This window comes from Belonocnema kinseyi, chromosome 1 (assembly GCF_010883055.1).
Source record: "Belonocnema kinseyi isolate 2016_QV_RU_SX_M_011 chromosome 1, B_treatae_v1, whole genome shotgun sequence".
NCBI classification, from domain to species: Eukaryota; Metazoa; Arthropoda; class Insecta; order Hymenoptera; family Cynipidae; genus Belonocnema; species Belonocnema kinseyi.
Window position 1 is genome coordinate 128,289,821 of NC_046657.1, and position 18,803 is coordinate 128,308,623.

Consider the following 18,803-nt stretch of genomic DNA (forward strand, 5'->3'; position numbering starts at 1 on the left):
CCCCGCCCCCATTTTTGTCAAATGTCCACGTCTTGAAACCCCCTGAATCCAAAAACCAGGTTTTTACGAATGTGTCTGTCTGTACCTGTGTGTGTGTGTGTGTGCGTGGGACTGTAAATTTTTATTTTGTCAGCACGATAACTTTCAAAAGAATTGACAGATTATATTAGCCTTCGGTATACTCTTTGAGTGTCCTAACATAAAGGTCAAGTTCGTTAGCCTGATATTTTGGATTAAAATTCAAAAAGTGAGCGTATTTTGAAAATTTTTTCCAAAACACACAAGAAAATCCACATTTTAAGGCAAATAACGCACGATGTAAAAAAAAGTTAAAACAGAAAAATGTTGCTTTTTAATGCCCTACAAGATTATTCTAACAACTTTTTTGAATTTTTTTGAAAAATCTAAAATTCAAATTTTGACAGCGTAAAAAATAAAGGAAAATTTAATATTACATTTCGCGGTTAAACTCTGCAAAAAACGTAGAAAGATGGCTAGACAAAAATTGTGCATTTGAAAAAGATAAATACAAATTTGTTTTAAATTACTTTTTGATAGCATGCGTATTATGTGTTTTAATCGTGAAAACCTATATTAACAATAAAAAACCAGCCCGCTGCGTAAGCACATTCTCGTCACAACATATGTTTTTTAATTTTGTTATTCGTTTTATTTGTGGGTTTTCAATAAATTCACTTCTAAAATTTTTTTTCAAACAAAATTATACCTAAGAGAGTGCCGCACATTGGAAAGATGATGACTTGCTTGATTCAGAATAACGTACAGCCCACAAATCTTCATCGATTTCGACAAAAGAAAAAATTGAAAAAAACTAATAAGATTTCTAAGAGATTTGTTCAGCCTGATTTTTGAATTAGATTTTTATATTTTTTATAAATAAACAAATATGACGAAAAAATGGCCTTTTTCTATTTGACGTTCTCCAGTGCTCGTCCATAACAGGAAAATGGTTCAAATCGCTTAAGTTACATAAAATACCATTAGTTAAAGATGTTTCAATATTAGACAATATAAAAAAATTGTTTTTAACAAATTATTTATTGAAAAAAAACTTTTTCTACGATTTTCCATAAATACACGTTTTTTCCAGTTATGTTGCAAGAAATTTGAATCGAAACAATATGATATTAAAAATTTTTCTTCTGATTATCATTGTTTATATTATAAACAAATTTAATGTACAAATGCAGTAATCAGGGATTTTTCGATAGAAATATTCGTATTTTTTTTTCTCAATGTTTCTCAATTAGGAAATTTATGATAATTTGAGCAAAATTCATAATTTGTTGAATAAACTTATGATTTTTTAAACAAATTAAATGAAAAAATACATTATTTGGGCGTTTGCCGAAAAAAAAAATTTGGTTTTTTCAATGGCAGTCTTTTTAGTTGGGAACTTCATGACAATTTCAGCAAAATTCATGATTTTTTTATCAATTTTATGATTTTTTTAAAACAAATTTAATAAACGAATGCAATATACACTGCTAAAGGTTGGTTGAACTTCTCAGCTTAAAACACTCACCAGCTATGACTCTTGGTTGAAACTACCCCCCCCCCCCCCCCCCCCCCCCCCCCCCCCCCCCCCTCCCTCAAACCCTCGTTAATTGAATTTTTGTGGGTCACTGAGGTTGGGAGTTAATTAAGAAGTTAGAAAAGGTAATGCTGATGTGCAGACCGTATTTGCTACGTTCAAATCGTAAAAATAAAATTGCAATAAGTAAATTCAATTTTTGAAAACCCAGCAGAAGTTGCAGTAAAATGTTTAATAACAAACTTGCGGAATTAATGCGCATTTTTTCAAAGAGACAATGAAACTAAGTCTGTTTTAATATCAACGAATGTTATGAATTGTAATAATATACATTTATGGAAATGATATACAAGTTAAGATACAAATTCGAGTGCGAAGCACGAGATACGTGATGAGAATGTATTCTTTAAGGCCGAAGGAGCTTTAACAAAAAAGAAGTCAGTATCGCCAAATTACTGACGTCGATGGTTTGACCTTTAGTTAAAAAAAAATCTGTGCACAAGTTTAAGGAATATACAAAGACCGAGGGCAGCGCGCGAGAACCAACAGTCGCGCGCCCTAGGCGCGCTAAACTTGCGAGCGGAGCGAGCCGCGCGCTATGAGAATGTGCCCGGGAAGCGAGCAGACACTTTATTTATCGATTGAGAGAGCAAAAATTCTCACGCTAAATAAAAAAAAAGAAAACCCGGAATGACTGGCCTTGATTGAAAAATACTGAATTTGGAAGAAGATGAGCAATTTCGAGAGAATTGGCAAACAATCTTTAAATTATTGTTACCAATACATTTTTTTGAATTAAACAGGAAAATAGGTATTACTTTATTTTCACTATAGAATTATATTTATATCTATCTAATCATATAATATATAATAAAATATTATATAATAAATTAAATAATATATAATTTTGACACCCTGATGTTATACATTGTACTTTGACCCATCCCTACCCTACTTCACAGCTATAAAAGGCCTTGCTCTCTTCTCTGAGGCTAGCCTACATTCTTCAGTCTTACACGTTACATCTGTAATTTATCATTAAATAAAGCCGTCATACCGAGTGATTCGGTATGACTCATTTTTAAAAAACCAACTTGACTACTTTCGGCATAACATTTTGGCGATCCTGCCAGTATTGTCTCAAACGATCATAAGAATAACTCAACGGATTATTCGATCAAAAGGAGCAATCTTTAAAGGCAAACCTCTGATTCTATGGAATCAAAAGAAGATCAGATTCCAGGAGATCCACGGACTCGTGCACCGAGAAGTACTGAGCAATTACTATAACTAGCAGCTGAACTAAGTAGGCTCTATTTTACGTAAAGTAAATACTTCAAGAAACTCGAAGAAGAAAGAAGAACTAAAAACTAGTAAAACGCCAGCAGATAAGTCAGCAGGCCGATCACCACTTCAGATAGTCGACATCGCAGATCCACGGACCTCGACCAGATTATTGTAAAAGCGAATCACTGTAAGTTTTAAATTAGAACATAAATAGGTACAAATCGTAAAGGCTAATCATGAAGAGTGTAAGTCTTCCTTAATGTCTGCGGAAGGAGACGAATTAAAAACTAAGATCGAATAGTTTAACATTCAGCGAGGCAAAGTTTCAAGATTAGGGTGAGGCATACATCGCGTGATCGCAAGCCCTATCTCTCTTCAATAAAATAATAACTTACTCTGAAATCAGGAAATTGTGGTAGCACGATCTCTTGCATTGCACTGTATTAAACAATTGAAAAGAAACGCACGAGTTTCAAAGCGATTATACTGGATAGAATACAGTTTAGGTATTATAGAAACCCAGAAACGTACAAAAAGGACTCAGACAGCGACAGTTCTTTTGACTCACTCAAATTGTCAAAACCCAATACAGACTCTGTTCCCGGACCTTCTGATCCTAAGAACCTAACCCTCACACAGTTACAAGCCCTAACAGTAACACTAAACACCAGTACAAGTAACACAGCAATTTTGATCAAAGAAAATAAAAACAGACAACAAGAAATAGTGAGGCTAGCTAAGAAAATGGGGTTACCAGGGGAAATAGAAACAGATAGAGAAGATCTCATCACAGAGGACGAAGAAGCAGAAGCAGCAAGTGAAAACAGGTTTGAAAGAAATAGAGATTTGTTCAAAGAAAACCTGAAAAGAATACGTGAAGAACAAATAGAACAAGAAGACCCGATCCCCGCAAAAGAAATCCTAGTAACAATAGACATTCTCAACGGTCAAAACAACATAGGAGTAGAAGACTTTATTAAACAAATACAAATGGCAAAAATGCAATGCACGCAACCAGGATTTTTACTCACGTTTATAAAATCTTTTAACCAAAAAAGAGAAATAGGTTTACAGGTAAGACCACTAAAACCAAAATCAATTGTGGAAGCTCAAAACTTCGCAGCCGAAACTGAAATGTGGTTAAGAGAATCGCAGCCAGCTAAAGTGGCACCCGCACCTCGATCAGTACCAAGAACTTTTATTAGATCAAACCTCTCACCAAGACCCTTCGCTAATACGACAGGTGTTAGAAGCACTCAAAACCCACCACAAATTGATAAAAGTAGAACGACTTGCCACAAATGCGGCAAGATCGGACACTTTGCGTCCCAATGTTAATTCAAACCTCAGGGGTTTCCCAACGGACAATACCAAAAACGACCACCACAGATTCATCAAATTCAAAAGAAGGAAAATATTTTAGAAACGATACCACAGGAAAAAGTGTATTAGGAGGAAATAACTCAAGAAGAATGGACAGAATACGACAATTACAGGGACTCAACAGAATCCCAGCTGTATGCGGAGAATTACAGGCAATTAGAGGAAAACAATTGCGACGGGAATACAAACTGTTACTGGACACAGGAGCCGCAATAAATATTATAAAGGAACATAGAACACCCGGTATACCTAGATTCAAATTCAATTAAAAAGTCCCCATGGGAAATGACTCACACTAATCCACCGAAGGATGTACTTATTCCAAATTGTACAACATGACTACCCCAGTGTGGAAGAAGGAATAATAGTTCAACCGTTTCTCAATAAATTTACTCGCAACCTAATCACTCCCGATTATTTAGTGGTTAACAACAAGAAAACAACACTGATAATAGAAGGCAAATACATACAGAATAAAACCTCAACTATATGCAAAGTATCTGTTGACGATAAGGACCAAGACGTATGAATAGAAAACCACGACGCTGTCCCAGACGGACTGTACGCGATAAAGAATAAAGATCTGACAGTATCCTACTTTAATTACCAACCACAACCGGTTAAATCTCCAAGTACCGTGAGATATGATAATATTACGTGAGCTCGTTCCTGCCATACCAACTCGAAAACAATCGAATCACAAAATGTCATACTCGGAAATTACCAACGCATAAAAGAGGTAATTAGGAACTCCAGAATTAATCACCTTGAGCCACAGGTGAAAGAGGATATCAAAAAACTGATAACACTTTATCAAGGAGGCTTCTCATTACCGCACAAGCCATTGTCGTGTACAAATTTAACAGAGCATGAAATCATTTTAAATTCCGGAAAAATAATAAACCTTTGTTCTCACAAACTACCGGAAAAATACAGAAAATTTTCGCTTGAGGAAACTAAGAAACCTTTAGACAAAAGTATTATCAGACCTTCCTAATCACCTTTCAACTCTCCACTTTGGGTCATTTCGAAAAAAGGCAATAAATAACGCATGGTGATAGATTATAGGCAAATAAACAAGGATACAGCTCAGGATGCCTACCCCCCCCACCTGTGATACACGACATTCTATACCAGCTAGGGAAAGCTCAATTCTTCTCTGCATTCGACATGAGCGCTGGATTCCATCAGATACCAATGAAGGAAGAAAGTAAAAAATATACTGCTTTTTCAACCATGCAAGGACGCTTCGAATACAACAGAATGCCCTTTGGTTTAAAGAATGCACCCACAACCTTTCAAATGTTAATGGATAACGCATTCAGAGGGTTAATGGGTAAAAACGGTTTTGCATACATCGATGACAGCGTGATATTTAGCAGCACATTACAAGAACAGAATAAAAACTTGCAATTAGTACTGCAGAGAGTAAAGGAATTAGGCTTACACCTAGAACCCACTAATTGCGAATATTTAAAACCAGAGTTATAATATTTAGGACACTTAATAACATCAGAATGAGTAAACCAAACCCTTAAAAAGTAGAAGCTATTAAAAATTTAAAAACATTAAAAACCGTGAAAGATGTGCAAAGCTTGTTAGGCTTGACTGGATAATAGAAAGTTCATTAAAAACTTCTCCTGTATCGCGACGCCTTTAACGAGACTCTCGCAAAAGGATGCAATATTTGATTGGACACCCGATGTTTCAAATCATGATTTAGGAGCTGTTCTATTTCAGAATAGATGCCCATGCCTCTTCATATCGAGGACATTAAACAAAGCTAAAGAAACTTACACAACTTCAGAGAAAGAGTTACTCGCAATTGTTTTGGCAATAAAGCAACTCAGACAATATTTATTAGGAAAAATCTTTAAAATACAAACAGACCATAAAGCTTCGACATGGCATCACAATGTGAAAAATTCTAGTTCTCGATTATTACGATGGAGACTCAGGATGGAAGAATACAAGTACGAAATCGAATATGTAAAAGGAAAAGAAAATAAAGTAGCGACTGCCTCTCTCGATTATTCCCAATACAGCAAGATTTATTAAAACAATGTATAAACTACGGTCAAAATTTTCTATCAGAACTTATCCAACATTTTGAAGAAGTCCTCCAAATAAAACATACCAAAACAACAGCTTTCCACCTCCAATCAAATAGGAACATCGAACGAATGCATTCAACCCTGACGAATCTGATAAAAACAACCTTTTCAGAGAACTTAAAAGAATGGGATGAAAAGGTTAAGTACATTAATTTCGTAATTAACACAACAAAAAACGAAACAACAGGATTTTCACCTTCCGAAATCTTTTTCAGACGTGACCCCAACATTCAAGCGACGATTCCTAACTTCCCTAACCTAACTTTACAAGAATTCATCAAAACATGGAAGAAAAAACATGACGAAAATATAGAAAAAGCTAGACAACGAATAGAAATTGAAATGGAAAAAAAGAAACGCCTGAATGACAAGATAATCATAAAACACCCTGTATACAAAATGGGACAACATGTTAAAATATTGAACAACAATAAAAGAAACAAGCTTGACCCTAGCTGGAAGGGACCCCATGAGATAACGAAACTAATAGCCAATAATAATTTAGAAATTAAAATAAGAAATAAAAACATTAAAATTCACTTAGATAACATCATGAAAATACTGATGCTACTGCTGATTCTGACAACGACAGCTAGAGCAAACTTCACGTTGACACCCATCCAAGGAAATATTTACAACGAAGAGGTCTCAAAAGTACATCTGTATCATGAAACATGGAAACTAATAATTGGAATCAACATGACGTCCAACGAAGACAGGGTCAATACAATTAGCGAACCCATCACTCTGATCAAACTAGCATGCAGTAGAACATGTACACCGCAAAACGAAATTAAATTATTGGAAGGAAAATTTACACGACTACTGACGAAAAAAGCTATCTTGAAGAAGCTATTAGGAAAACAGCGTTATAAAATAGGATTAGCTAACTTCTTTGGAGATATTTCCAAGATTTTATTTGCAACCAACACTATCTAATTCAGACCTCACAAAAATCAACAATAAATTTGATGAAATTTATAACGACAATAGCCAACTAGCAAGCATCCTAACAAATCCTACACAAATTTTAAAAGTGATATTAGATTCATCCTCAAAGAACTATAAAATAATCCAGGCCCAGGAAAACAAAGAAAGAGAATTTGCAGGAAATGCTAGTATAGAAATAAACAAAGTTGCAAAAGGCAGTTACATTAACTCATAATTATTAATAGCAGCAATCATGATTGACGAAACCGCTGAGGATATAGATACCGCTATCACCGCTTAAACCGACGGAAAACACGGAATTCCATACCCGCAAATACTCACGCCTGCTATACTCAAGGAAATAATCCAAGAATTTGAGTACTGTCTTCGCACCCGTTAGCATTTCGCCAACAACTAAAAAAATTACCAACACCTTCTAGATATTAGCGAAATAAACATCGCAATTATAAAAGGATTATTGACCAAAACTGACATAACTACTATACAGTCTTGTAAACAAATCGATAACTACAAAATTTGTAAAAGACATCTGCCTAACATTAAGATGATAGACACTCAAACTTGCGAATCTATCTTATATAAAAGATATACCGAAAATAAATGCAACCAATCACCGTATCGAAACGTTGGTCATGCAATTTTATTTATTTTTTTATTTTTTTTTGAATGTTATTTTATTGTAATTTGATGATTAAAAAAATTAAATTAAATCTTGAAAAAGGATCCTACTCCATCTTTTTATTATGTAGAAATTTTTTATCTTCATGGTTTGGAGGGTTGATCTACAGTCGGTAAGACACAATCTCTGATGATATAGCAGATAAATTAAAAAATTTTTTAATAATTATTTGTACCATTAACACCTAGCTAAAAATTAGCGTTATGTTCTTGAATTAAGAGTTCTTATTCTGATTCCTCTAATAGCTTAATTGGAAAAGCACCTGACCGGAAATCAGAAGTTTTGTGGTTCGTTTCCCAATTGAGTGAAGATGGAGTAGGATCTTTTTTTCAAGAAATAATTTTAATTTAAAAATATTATTTTCCATCTAGGGCTCTGTAAGACGTTAAGCATTTTCTGTTATTGAAGATTCTTAACTTGATCGATATTGTGTAGATTTTCTGCCTTCATGGTTTGGAGCGTTGATCTACTGTCGGTAAGGTACAATCTCTGATGATATAGCAGATAAGTTAAAAAAATTTTAAATAATTATTTATTATTTCTTCAAATCTTCTAAAAGTCCTAAGCATTCTCTAAGAAGGCTCGAATTTTTCCTAATATTTTACAAAATTCTGTAAAATAATTCTTTTTCAATCCTCTAGATTATTTTTAAAATGTCTAAAGTATTCTGAAACCTTTTTAATTTTTTTCTAATTTCTAGGCAAATTTTTCTTTAAAATCTTCACAGTTTTCCTACAAATTTAAAAAAATTTGTTCAACTACTTGAAACCTTCGAAATTTCCTCTAAAGTTTCTATAAGTTTTGTTTGAAAACTATTTTAAAAATATGAAGTTTGCAAATCTTTAATAGTCATAAATTCTTTCTCAATCTCTTTAAGTCTTTTAATTATTCCTTCGATTTTTTAATATGGCCAAATTGAAAAACTTTGCTTTGAAATCTTCTACTCTTTTTCGAAACTTAAGGAAATCTTTTAAAACGTTTCGAAATATTTTTCAATTAAAAATTGAAAATTAAACATTCGAAATGTTCTCATAAATGTTAAAATATTCTTCTTTTATAAATCTATTCAAAATTGTTAAAACTCATAATATTTTTAAATTATTTAAATTTTTCGTGCATGTTTTTAACCTGCAAAATTATAAACTTTTCAAACTTAATTTCAAATTTTACTTTTACAATTTTAGAAATGTTTTGAAATGATTTGAAATCTATTTAAATTTTCTCAAAATTACTTTTTCAAAATAAGAAATCATTTCAATTTTTGCTAGGAACCTCAAGATTTTTTTTACATTCTTTGAAACCTTACAAAAATCCTAAAATATATAGTAGGTTCTTATTATTTCGAAATCATTTCAAATTATTAAATATCTCTTACACTCACACAAATTTTTTCTGTAATTATTTATTATGCAAAATTTTGCTTTTGAATCTTTCATAGACTTTTTCAAAATTTCAAGAAATAATTAAACATTTTTTGTAATCCTTTTCAATTTTATCTTAGAATTCATTAAGAAAAAAGGCATTTTGTTTTCGAATGAATCTTCAGAATATTTTTTTTATTCTCTTGACGCACTGCAATTTGAGTTTACCTTAACTTGTTCTAATTCCTAAAAAGTTAAAATAATTTTCCTAAAGTCTTTCATATTTTTTCCACACCTTTTGAAATGTTAAAAACGCAAAATTATTGTTTTAAAGTTACACATGAATAATTTAAAAATATTTTACAATTAAATCACAAAATTTAATTTCGAAATCTTTAAGAATTATTTAAAAAGCTTCTTTTTTTTAATTCCTCAAAATAAGTTTTCTCCATAATTTAATTTTTCTTATCTCTTTGAGCATGTAAAGAAGTTCATAAATCATAATGAGCTAACAACAAATTTAGAAACTAATTTTTTAAAAATATTTAACAATTATTTACAATTTAAATTTTCTCTTCTATATGTACCTAGAATCTTTGTATGCCAAGGTTGGCTCAATGTACTTCCAACGCAATGCAAGTTTACGATTCGTGATCAGGAAGGTGAAACTCAAATATTAGAATGGTATACATACAGGAAATATCAGAAATTTCATTAGTGAAATTGTTCTAAAACTGACGCCTTAGTCATGTTTTCCAACATTTTGAAAAAAATGAGGTTGCTTTACATCCTGGTGGCCACCCTGATCTTTATTTTTAATTTTGTTGGTAAGTATTGTAAAATTTTACTTGAATTTTCCACAGAATAATTGAATTTTTAATATAATAGTTGAATTTTAGAGCTGAGAACATAAATTTCCAACAAAAAAGTGTCATAGTTTATATTCCAATTACTAAAATTTATGCTTATAAAAAAATAATTTTTAGACCAAAAAGTCGAATTTTCAACAATTAAAGATTTTTCACTCAAGAAAGAAATAATATGTTATCTAGGTTTTTGATCCTTCAAGCTACCAGACGAATTTTCACTATAAAAATTAGGTTTTCAAACAAAAAATGTGGCTTCAGGAAAAAACTAGTTGTCCATGAAACTGATGCATTTTTACCCGAAAAAAATGAAATTTCTAACCAAGAAAATTATTTTTTTTTACTAAAAAGGATTTCTACTAAAACAGATGAAGAAAAAATGAGTTTTTTTTAACAATAAAAAATGAATTTTTAACATAAAAGGATAACTTTCTAACAAAATTATATAATTCTCGACCATCTAGTTGTATTTTTGTCCGCAAAATATAAAATTTCTCCTGGAAGAGATGAATTTTTATTTTTTTTTATTTTTTAATAGTAGAATTTTCATCCTTAAAAGATTCAAGTTGAATTTTCAAGATCAAAATATGACTTTTTTAACAAAAATAGTTTTGTACAAGAAAAATGGAATTTTCAATCGCAAAAAAAACGACTGTTTTTAACCAAAAAGGATTAATTTTTAACTAAATAGTTGAGTTCCCTAACAAATAGTTGTATTTTTATACAAGAAAGATTACATTTTTACTAGATTAGAGTTCATGTTTGAAACTCAGAATATAAATCTTAAACAAAAATTAAGTTAATTTTCTACTAAATAATCGAATTTTTAAACAAAAACAATGACGTTTTAACAAGACTTCGAAATTTTTAACTAAAGAATTGCATTTTTGTCCAAAAATATGAAAATTCTACTAAAACAGTTGTATTTTTGAATCAAAAAGACAAATTTTTTAAAAATGAGTTGAATTTCCTTTCAAAAATATTTCAATTGTGTTTTCCAAACAAAAATAGGAATTTTAAATAAAGTGTCAATTTTCTAGAAAATAGTTAAATTTTAAAGAAAACAGTTGCATTCTTATATAAGGAGGATACAATATTTCAACTAAAAAATACGAACTTTGGAATCATAAAGACAAATTTTCAGAGAAAACAGTTTTAATCCAAAAATATCTCAGCTCACTTATCAGCAACAAAATATGAACTTTAAACAAAAGTTTGTTTTACAAAAAAAGATCCAACTAGGTGAGTTTTCAATCCAAAAATTTACTTTAAAAAAAAGATGATTATTCAACAAAAAACGTGAATTTTCAACTAAAAAAGGTAAATTTTTTAAGCAAAAATACAGGTAGCAAAGCGAGCGTAAAAGTGAATGGGAAACTAAGTGACGGTTTCGATAAAAAATTGTTTTCTAATCAATATTATTATTGTTTTAAATACAATAATGACCAATAACTAAATATTTTGACCAAAGAATACATTTTTGTATTTATTATTATTTATTATTATACATTTTGTATGTATTTTTTAAAATTGTTTTTAAAATTATAAATAACGATAATTGAAACTAAAATTCTCGACTAAAATTTTTTTATAAATTTGCATAGCAGTTTGTTCTTCAATTATTTCTCATGCAAGAAAAATCTTGTTCTTTTATTGTAATTTTGCACGAAGAAACTACTTTTTTTGAACTTTTTCAAATGTTTTCAAATTTTTTAATGTTTTTGAAATTTTTGAATATCTTCCATATATCTTTTGAAATGCTTTAAATTTTTCCCATAAATGTTGTCAACTATTTCAAAACCTACAAAAAATATTTTAAAATTGCAAAGATTTTTTTCTAACAATTTAAAAAACCTTTTGAAATGTTTAAAAATATTTTTGAATATACTCTTAAAGTAATGTTTAGCAAAAAAATATCAATTTTAATTTTCCTGGCAAACTTAAGAAAAATGTTGATGCTCTTAAAACCTTACTCTAATTTTACCTAACATTTTTTAATTCTTATCAATTAAAAAAATTGTAGTCTCTGTTTTGTAGATTTAGAAAAAAGCTTTAAAAACTTGCCCCACAGTCTTCCAGATACATTTTCGCCAATGTATGAATACATCTAAAAGGATTTAACAAACTTTTAATTAATTTTTCATTAAAAAAAAAACATTTAACATTCTCATAAATAAATTAAGAAATTTGTTTATTCTCTTCAAAAATCTCAAATTTTATATTCTTTAAATTTTTTCAAATTTTAAATTATTTTTTCAATGTTTGCATATCTTCTATGTACTTAATGAAATGCTTCAAAATTTTCCTACAATTTAAAAAAGAAAATTACCCTAAAATTGTCAATATTATTTTTCGACAAGTTAAAAAATCTTTTGTAATGTTTTAAAATATTTTTGAATATTCTCTTAAAATAATGTTACCCAATAAAAAATTATTTTTTATTTTCCTAGTAATCATAAAAGAAAAATTAATTCTCTTGAAATCTTCCAAAATGCTTAAGAAGCTCCTAAACTTTTCGTGGCGAAATCTTCAAAAATCTGATTTTTTTCAAAATTTTTTTCAATGTTAAAATTATGTCTCAAATTTTTCTGAATTTTCAGTTATCTGTTAAAATGATACTGTTTGTCATCGATTTTTTTTACAGAATTCAGTTTACAAGGCAGCATGTTCTCTTTGGGGTACAAACCGTGCAAGCACGTGCCCCCAGCTACTCCGAGTAAGTTACATCTTTTGAATTGTCTTGCAGTTGTTTATTAATTAAATCAACAAGTCTTCAAAGCCTTAAGAATGAGAGAATATCCAAACCCTAGACAAGAAAATGTTCTCTTCATTTTTATTTGAAAGTTATAAAAAATTGAAAATATTTATTTAAAAGATTTTTGTGTGGATTCTAACAAATTTCCGTCATTCGCGTAACATTTTGAATGCAAATAATAGCACACAGACTAATTTCATTTTAAAACTATTTTATTTGTTCATGTTCTTTGAGAAAGTAAAAATTTATAATAATTTTAATAATGACAATATGAGAATTGAGGGATTTTATTAATCTGGAAGTTTTCAAATCAAAAAATTTTTCAGTTTAAAAATTTTGTTATTCGGGAATTTTCCATTTCGGATATTTTATTTTATGGAAATTTTAATATTCAGGAATTTTATTATTCCGACATTTAGTTAGATTTATAACAAATTTAAAGAAAAATTTGATTGTTTAACAAATATTTCGAGTTTTAAAGATTCTGAAATACTAAAAAAGTGGAGATCTTGAAATTTGAAATTCTTTTGGAGAATGAAAATTTCGTTATGATTTCTATGCAAATTAAAATAGATTCTTTTTTTAACTAATTATAAGAGAATACTCAAAAGGATTTAAAAATATGTTTTTAATTTAAGTCATTTTAAGAGAACTTTAGAAGCTCTAAAGAATTAAAAATACAATTTCAAGTTTGAGATTCAAAGAGATTGAAAGATAAATGTAGATTTTTCACAATTTTGAACAAAATATTTGGAAATTTTTTAAGAATCTTAAAAGATTTCAGGATAATTCTAATTTTTAAAGTTATTTCTTAAATTTAGAAGACTTTTCGAAAACGTTAGGAAAAAATAATAAATGAAAAATAAAAAATTATTTTAAACAATAAATAATAATAAAAAAGAATACTAAATAATAATGTGAAAAATACCAGAGAAATATTTATTATCATTTATTTAATTTTTTATTATCATTTATTGAAAAGAAGTTTTAATTATAAAAGATTTTTTAACATTGGGTATTCATTATATTTTTAAAATTTTGATAAATTTTCAGTTTTTAATGTTTAGAAACATCTCGACAAAGAATCTGGAAGATTTTAATACAATTTTTCTAATTTCGCAGCATTTTGAAATTCTGTATAAAAGTTTAATTATTTCAAAAGATTTTCATAAGATTTTGAAGTTCTTTAAGGATGAAAAAAAAAATTAAATCTTGAAAACATTTCAGATATTGCACAAAGAATAGATTTTCGAAGAGTTAGAAGAAAAAAATATTTTGCAAAATGATTTTCAAAAGAAAATTGAAAAAGATTTTGATATATTGAAATTTATTTCCTTAAATTTCAAAAAAGAATGCCTGAAAATGAAAATCCCAAATTGGAATATTCCCGTCCAGAAAATTATAGAATGATAAAACCTCATACTTTATATAACATCCGAATTATAAACTTCATAAATTTAAATAATAAAAACTTTTTCAACATATATTATTTATTAAACAAAAATAGGGAAATCGAATTCCTTTATCCAAAATTTTTTTTAATGTTTTAAAATTTTTGTTTGAATTCAGAAGAAAATAATTTTTTTTATTGACAATTCGATTTTTTTCAAACAATTGCTGCACTTTTGTTTTAAACACAGTGAACATTTTCAAAACAATATTTTTTATGAAGAAATAAATTTTTTCATTTAATGTTATTTAACTCTAAACACTCATTTTAAAAACCTTTACATATTAAAAAAAAATTCTTCCATAAAAATATTTTGTTATTTTATCTGAGTAAATAAATAATATATAGAAAAAACATTTACCTTATTATTTGGAAAGTACCCAGTTCAGGGATTCTATTATTTACGAATTTTCTTATTCGGAAATCTTCCAATTCCGGAATTTTATTATTCGGAAGTTTTCTAGTGTGATTTATAAAAAAGTTTACGATATCTTTGAATCTTATAAAAAGATATTTGAAGGTTTTAGAAGTTTTGAAGAGATTCAAAAATGAGCATTTAAAATAATTTTCTAAAATTTTAAAAAGACTTTAAAGCAACATTTTTCAAATTTGCAAGATTACAAAATTCTACAACGAATATGATAAGTTTAAGAGTCATTTAAAAGTTGAAACAAATTTAAAGACTAATTAAAAATTTGAAAAGATTAAAAAAAAATTAAAAAACGAAATATATATTTTCAAAGATTCCGAACAAAAAATTTAGAATGTTTTTCAAAATTTATAAAGATTTGCAAAAAGCTTTGTAAAAAATGTTCTTCTATTAAATAAAAATTAATTTACTTATTTAAAATTTAAAGATTCTATTTTTGAGTATTGTATGAAAAATTATTTACCTTTTATGAATTTAATTAAGACGATTTTTGTTTATAACATGTTTAAATTTTGTGCGAACCAATTTACAAATTACTGTCAATGACCGTGAATCGATTTTCACTCACTGATTTGTTTATAATAAATAAAATCAATTTTTAAACAATTTTTCAGCTATCAGACAACTTTTCAGTATAGTTGCTTAATTGATTTTTAGTATTTTGTCTTGTATCCAAGGTTTCTCAAAAACAGATAATAACTCGAAAAAAATTACTTTCTCATTTTTCTTATTATACGCAAAAAAAAATAACAAAAAACCTTTTTCAAAATTATACATGGCGGATTCATGCTGAATTTTATTAGCTTTGATATATTCAAAAAGGCTTTAAACTGAAGTTTTTTTAGGGAAAATATGTGTTCAGAGCTCAAAGGTAACAATATAGATGATAAATTTAGCCGTTTACTAAAGAATACCTAATTTATTTTTATTCAGAGCTCATACTTTCTTGTAAAAAATTTATTATTTGGTTTATAATTGACTTAGTTTGTTTCGAATTTAACAATTTGATAAAAAGTTGCTATTCAAATTCAAATCTTTTTTGTTTTGTTTTTAACAACATTTTTTTTAAATATCAACTATTACATTTTAGGTTAAAAAATTAATTGAATTAGGTAGCAAATTATACTAATTGTTTCAACATTAAACTTATTTCTTAAGTGTTAATTTTTTTTGGTTGAAGATTCATAATTTTAGTTAAAAATTTGATTTTTAGACCAAAAATTAAATTCCTTGACTTAGATTTTAACTATATATCTCATTATATATTCTATTGAAAATTAATTCACTTTAAACTATATTTAACAACACTATTATTGATTAAAATTTAAATTTTCGTATCTAAGAAAGTTTAATATTTAGTTTGAAAATTTCATAAAATAGCATCAAATTTCTTCTTCTGAATATTTATGTAATTTATTTAATATTTGTATTTTTTGGTAGAAAGTCAATTTCCTTTGTGGAAAATTTGTTTTCTTCTTGCTGAAAATTAGTTTTTTTATGAAAATTCAACTATTTTCTCATACATGGAATTAGGAAACCTTTTTATCCTTATTGAAATAATATGAGGGTCAGATTGTAAAATCTTTCAAATTGTAAAACAAGTAACAAACATACACACACAAACACACACGTTTAATAAAAGAGCACAATTGTGTCAGATTTCTATCTTTATATAAACGATAGTAGGATTTTAATACATTTCATTAAAGCCTTTCACCAGTTTTGTAGTCTCGAATTTTTTTCTGTAAGATTGGTGCAGGGGAAGGGAGGGGGTTGATTATATTAAAGAACTGAAAAGCACAGTCTCCGATACTGAAAATTACCTAATACTTACTAAAATATTATAAAAATTGATTTTTATACATTATTAATTTATTATGTTTATTTAAAATATAATTATAAATTACATACAGTTTTAGGACGATTATTGAACACCTTCATTTTGCGCTTTAGCAAAATGTCATTTGAAAATGCTTATTTTTATAATTTTTTTATTTTTATACATGTGAATTTTTATGTTATTTTTGAAGTTATTAGTTTAAGCGTAAAATTTCCCGTTCTTTTCAAATCTAGGGTTAAAAGTATGTGTTCCTATAAAAAAGACACTTTGACCTTTAAATAACCTTGAAAATCGATTGAAAGGTCAAGGTCATTCATACTTGTACTTGATCCTTTCTGTCCTCTGCAACTCTTGCCTGAAACATCTTTCTTTATCCAATCAAATTCTATAAATGCTATGTTAAACCTTAAGTGCTGAGTATATTCTCGAGAGTATTTGCGAACGAGCATTTACGGACCGAACCAAGTTCTATGTTATGCCAAATTATTGGTGGTTGTAATTACCTTCGGTCTGTAGTGCAGATTTTCAGCGGTGTTAGATACTTAGCCAAATAGAAAGGAATCTACATGACACACTGTGCTGCAGTTTGCCCTTATTACTACCTATGATATTATCTAACGTGTGGACTTACTGATGCGAATTTCTTGCACTTAGACTTAATCTCGCCGCCCGATTGCAATCTGTATGAAGTCAATGGTTATTTCATTAATTTTTTTTTCAATTGCAATGCAAATATGTATTATCAACTGAGTAGTTACTATCGATAAGTATAGGTGTCACTCCACATTAATTTTTTAACGAAAGAAATTAATTTTTTATAAAAAACTATAAAAATTGAAAAAAAAAATTTTTTTAAGAAAAAAATTAAACTTTCGACCAAATAATCTTCCTTACAACCTAAAATCAAATTTTTAACTAAAGTGATCGATAGTTAATTTTAATACTTGAATTATTATTTAAAAACAAGAACCTCTAAACCAGAAGATAAACTTTCAAAGAGAAAGATAATTTTCTTAACAACAAAATCTATTTTTTGACAAAATACGTGAAAGATTAAAAAAAATTTGATTAAAAAAAACAAATTTTTTTAATTCTATCCTTCCAAATCCCACTTATAATTCTTTAAAAATATTCCCGCTCTGTACAAAAAATTCACAGTTCCAATTGAAATTATATTTCTTAGCCGAATCTCATCTTTCCTGAAATGAAAACGATACGAACGTTAAATTCTTTAAATTGTATGATAAGTTTTTTTATTTATAAAAAGCAAGCGATCATTTCTATGGTCTTTAGGGTAAAATTGTTTATTTTTGTGGGTTAAGTCCAACGAATTAATTGATAAATGCACGTGAACAAATAAGTTAATTAATGTTAAATATCTTCAAGTATATTATAAATTTCCTTTTGCAATAAAAATTCTTTGGATGTATGACAACTATTAACTAATTTAACAAAAATGAGTACTCTTTAACAACAACAAATTCTATTTTAATAACTGTACACTGAATTCATTTAAAAAATGCAATTTCCATTTCCGGTAATTTCTCGGTTTTTACTCGGCCCATTATATTTCTCGTCATTTTACGGCTTTTCTCAGCCAAACCGCATCCCTCACTATTCAATTATTGACCTGAGCATTGTCATACCATCGATCTCCAAAGATACGAGCTCCTAAGATACAAGTGCTCCTCAGATACGAACGCCCCACTCCAAAGGAATGAACGGAATTTTTTCCCCTGTACCCCGCCCTATTTGAGAGTGCGGCGCACGCGATGGCGTGCTATCTTCGATCAAACGTGCGCATGCGCGTAGTAGGCGTGTGTGCGTTCTCACGCATTATCCCCTGTTCACAGTCGTATCCTCGGAATTCCCGATTTCTTAATTCTCGTTTTTTGGAGTGCTAGTGCATCTCTTTCGCATAATTGTATAAGTTTTTAATTGCATAAGACCACCTAAATTATTAAAGTTTTGCAAGAATTTAAAAAAAAAACATTGTGGTATATCATAAATCTAGATTCTAAGATGTCAGTAAAAGTGAAATTAATATGATATAATATTAAAACAAAGCAGCTTACTCATGCTTAAAATATATTTTTCAAGTTTAAACATAATTTAACAATCTTTATTTTTTG

At 28.5% G+C, this 18,803-nt stretch overlaps 1 protein-coding gene across 1 annotated transcript in view; it reads left to right on the forward strand.

The window, feature by feature from the left end:
• The first annotated feature begins 4,314 nt into the window (after window positions 1–4,314).
• The window catches only part of LOC117179960 (prolyl 4-hydroxylase subunit alpha-2-like), a 57,875-nt gene continuing 43,386 nt past the window's right edge, over window positions 4,315–18,803 (forward strand). Inside the window, exons 1-2 of the mRNA XM_033372220.1 lie at window positions 4,315–4,468; window positions 12,841–12,912. Of these exons, the coding sequence (XP_033228111.1) occupies window positions 4,315–4,468; window positions 12,841–12,912 (226 nt within the window). The remainder of the gene's footprint in view (window positions 4,469–12,840; window positions 12,913–18,803) is intronic.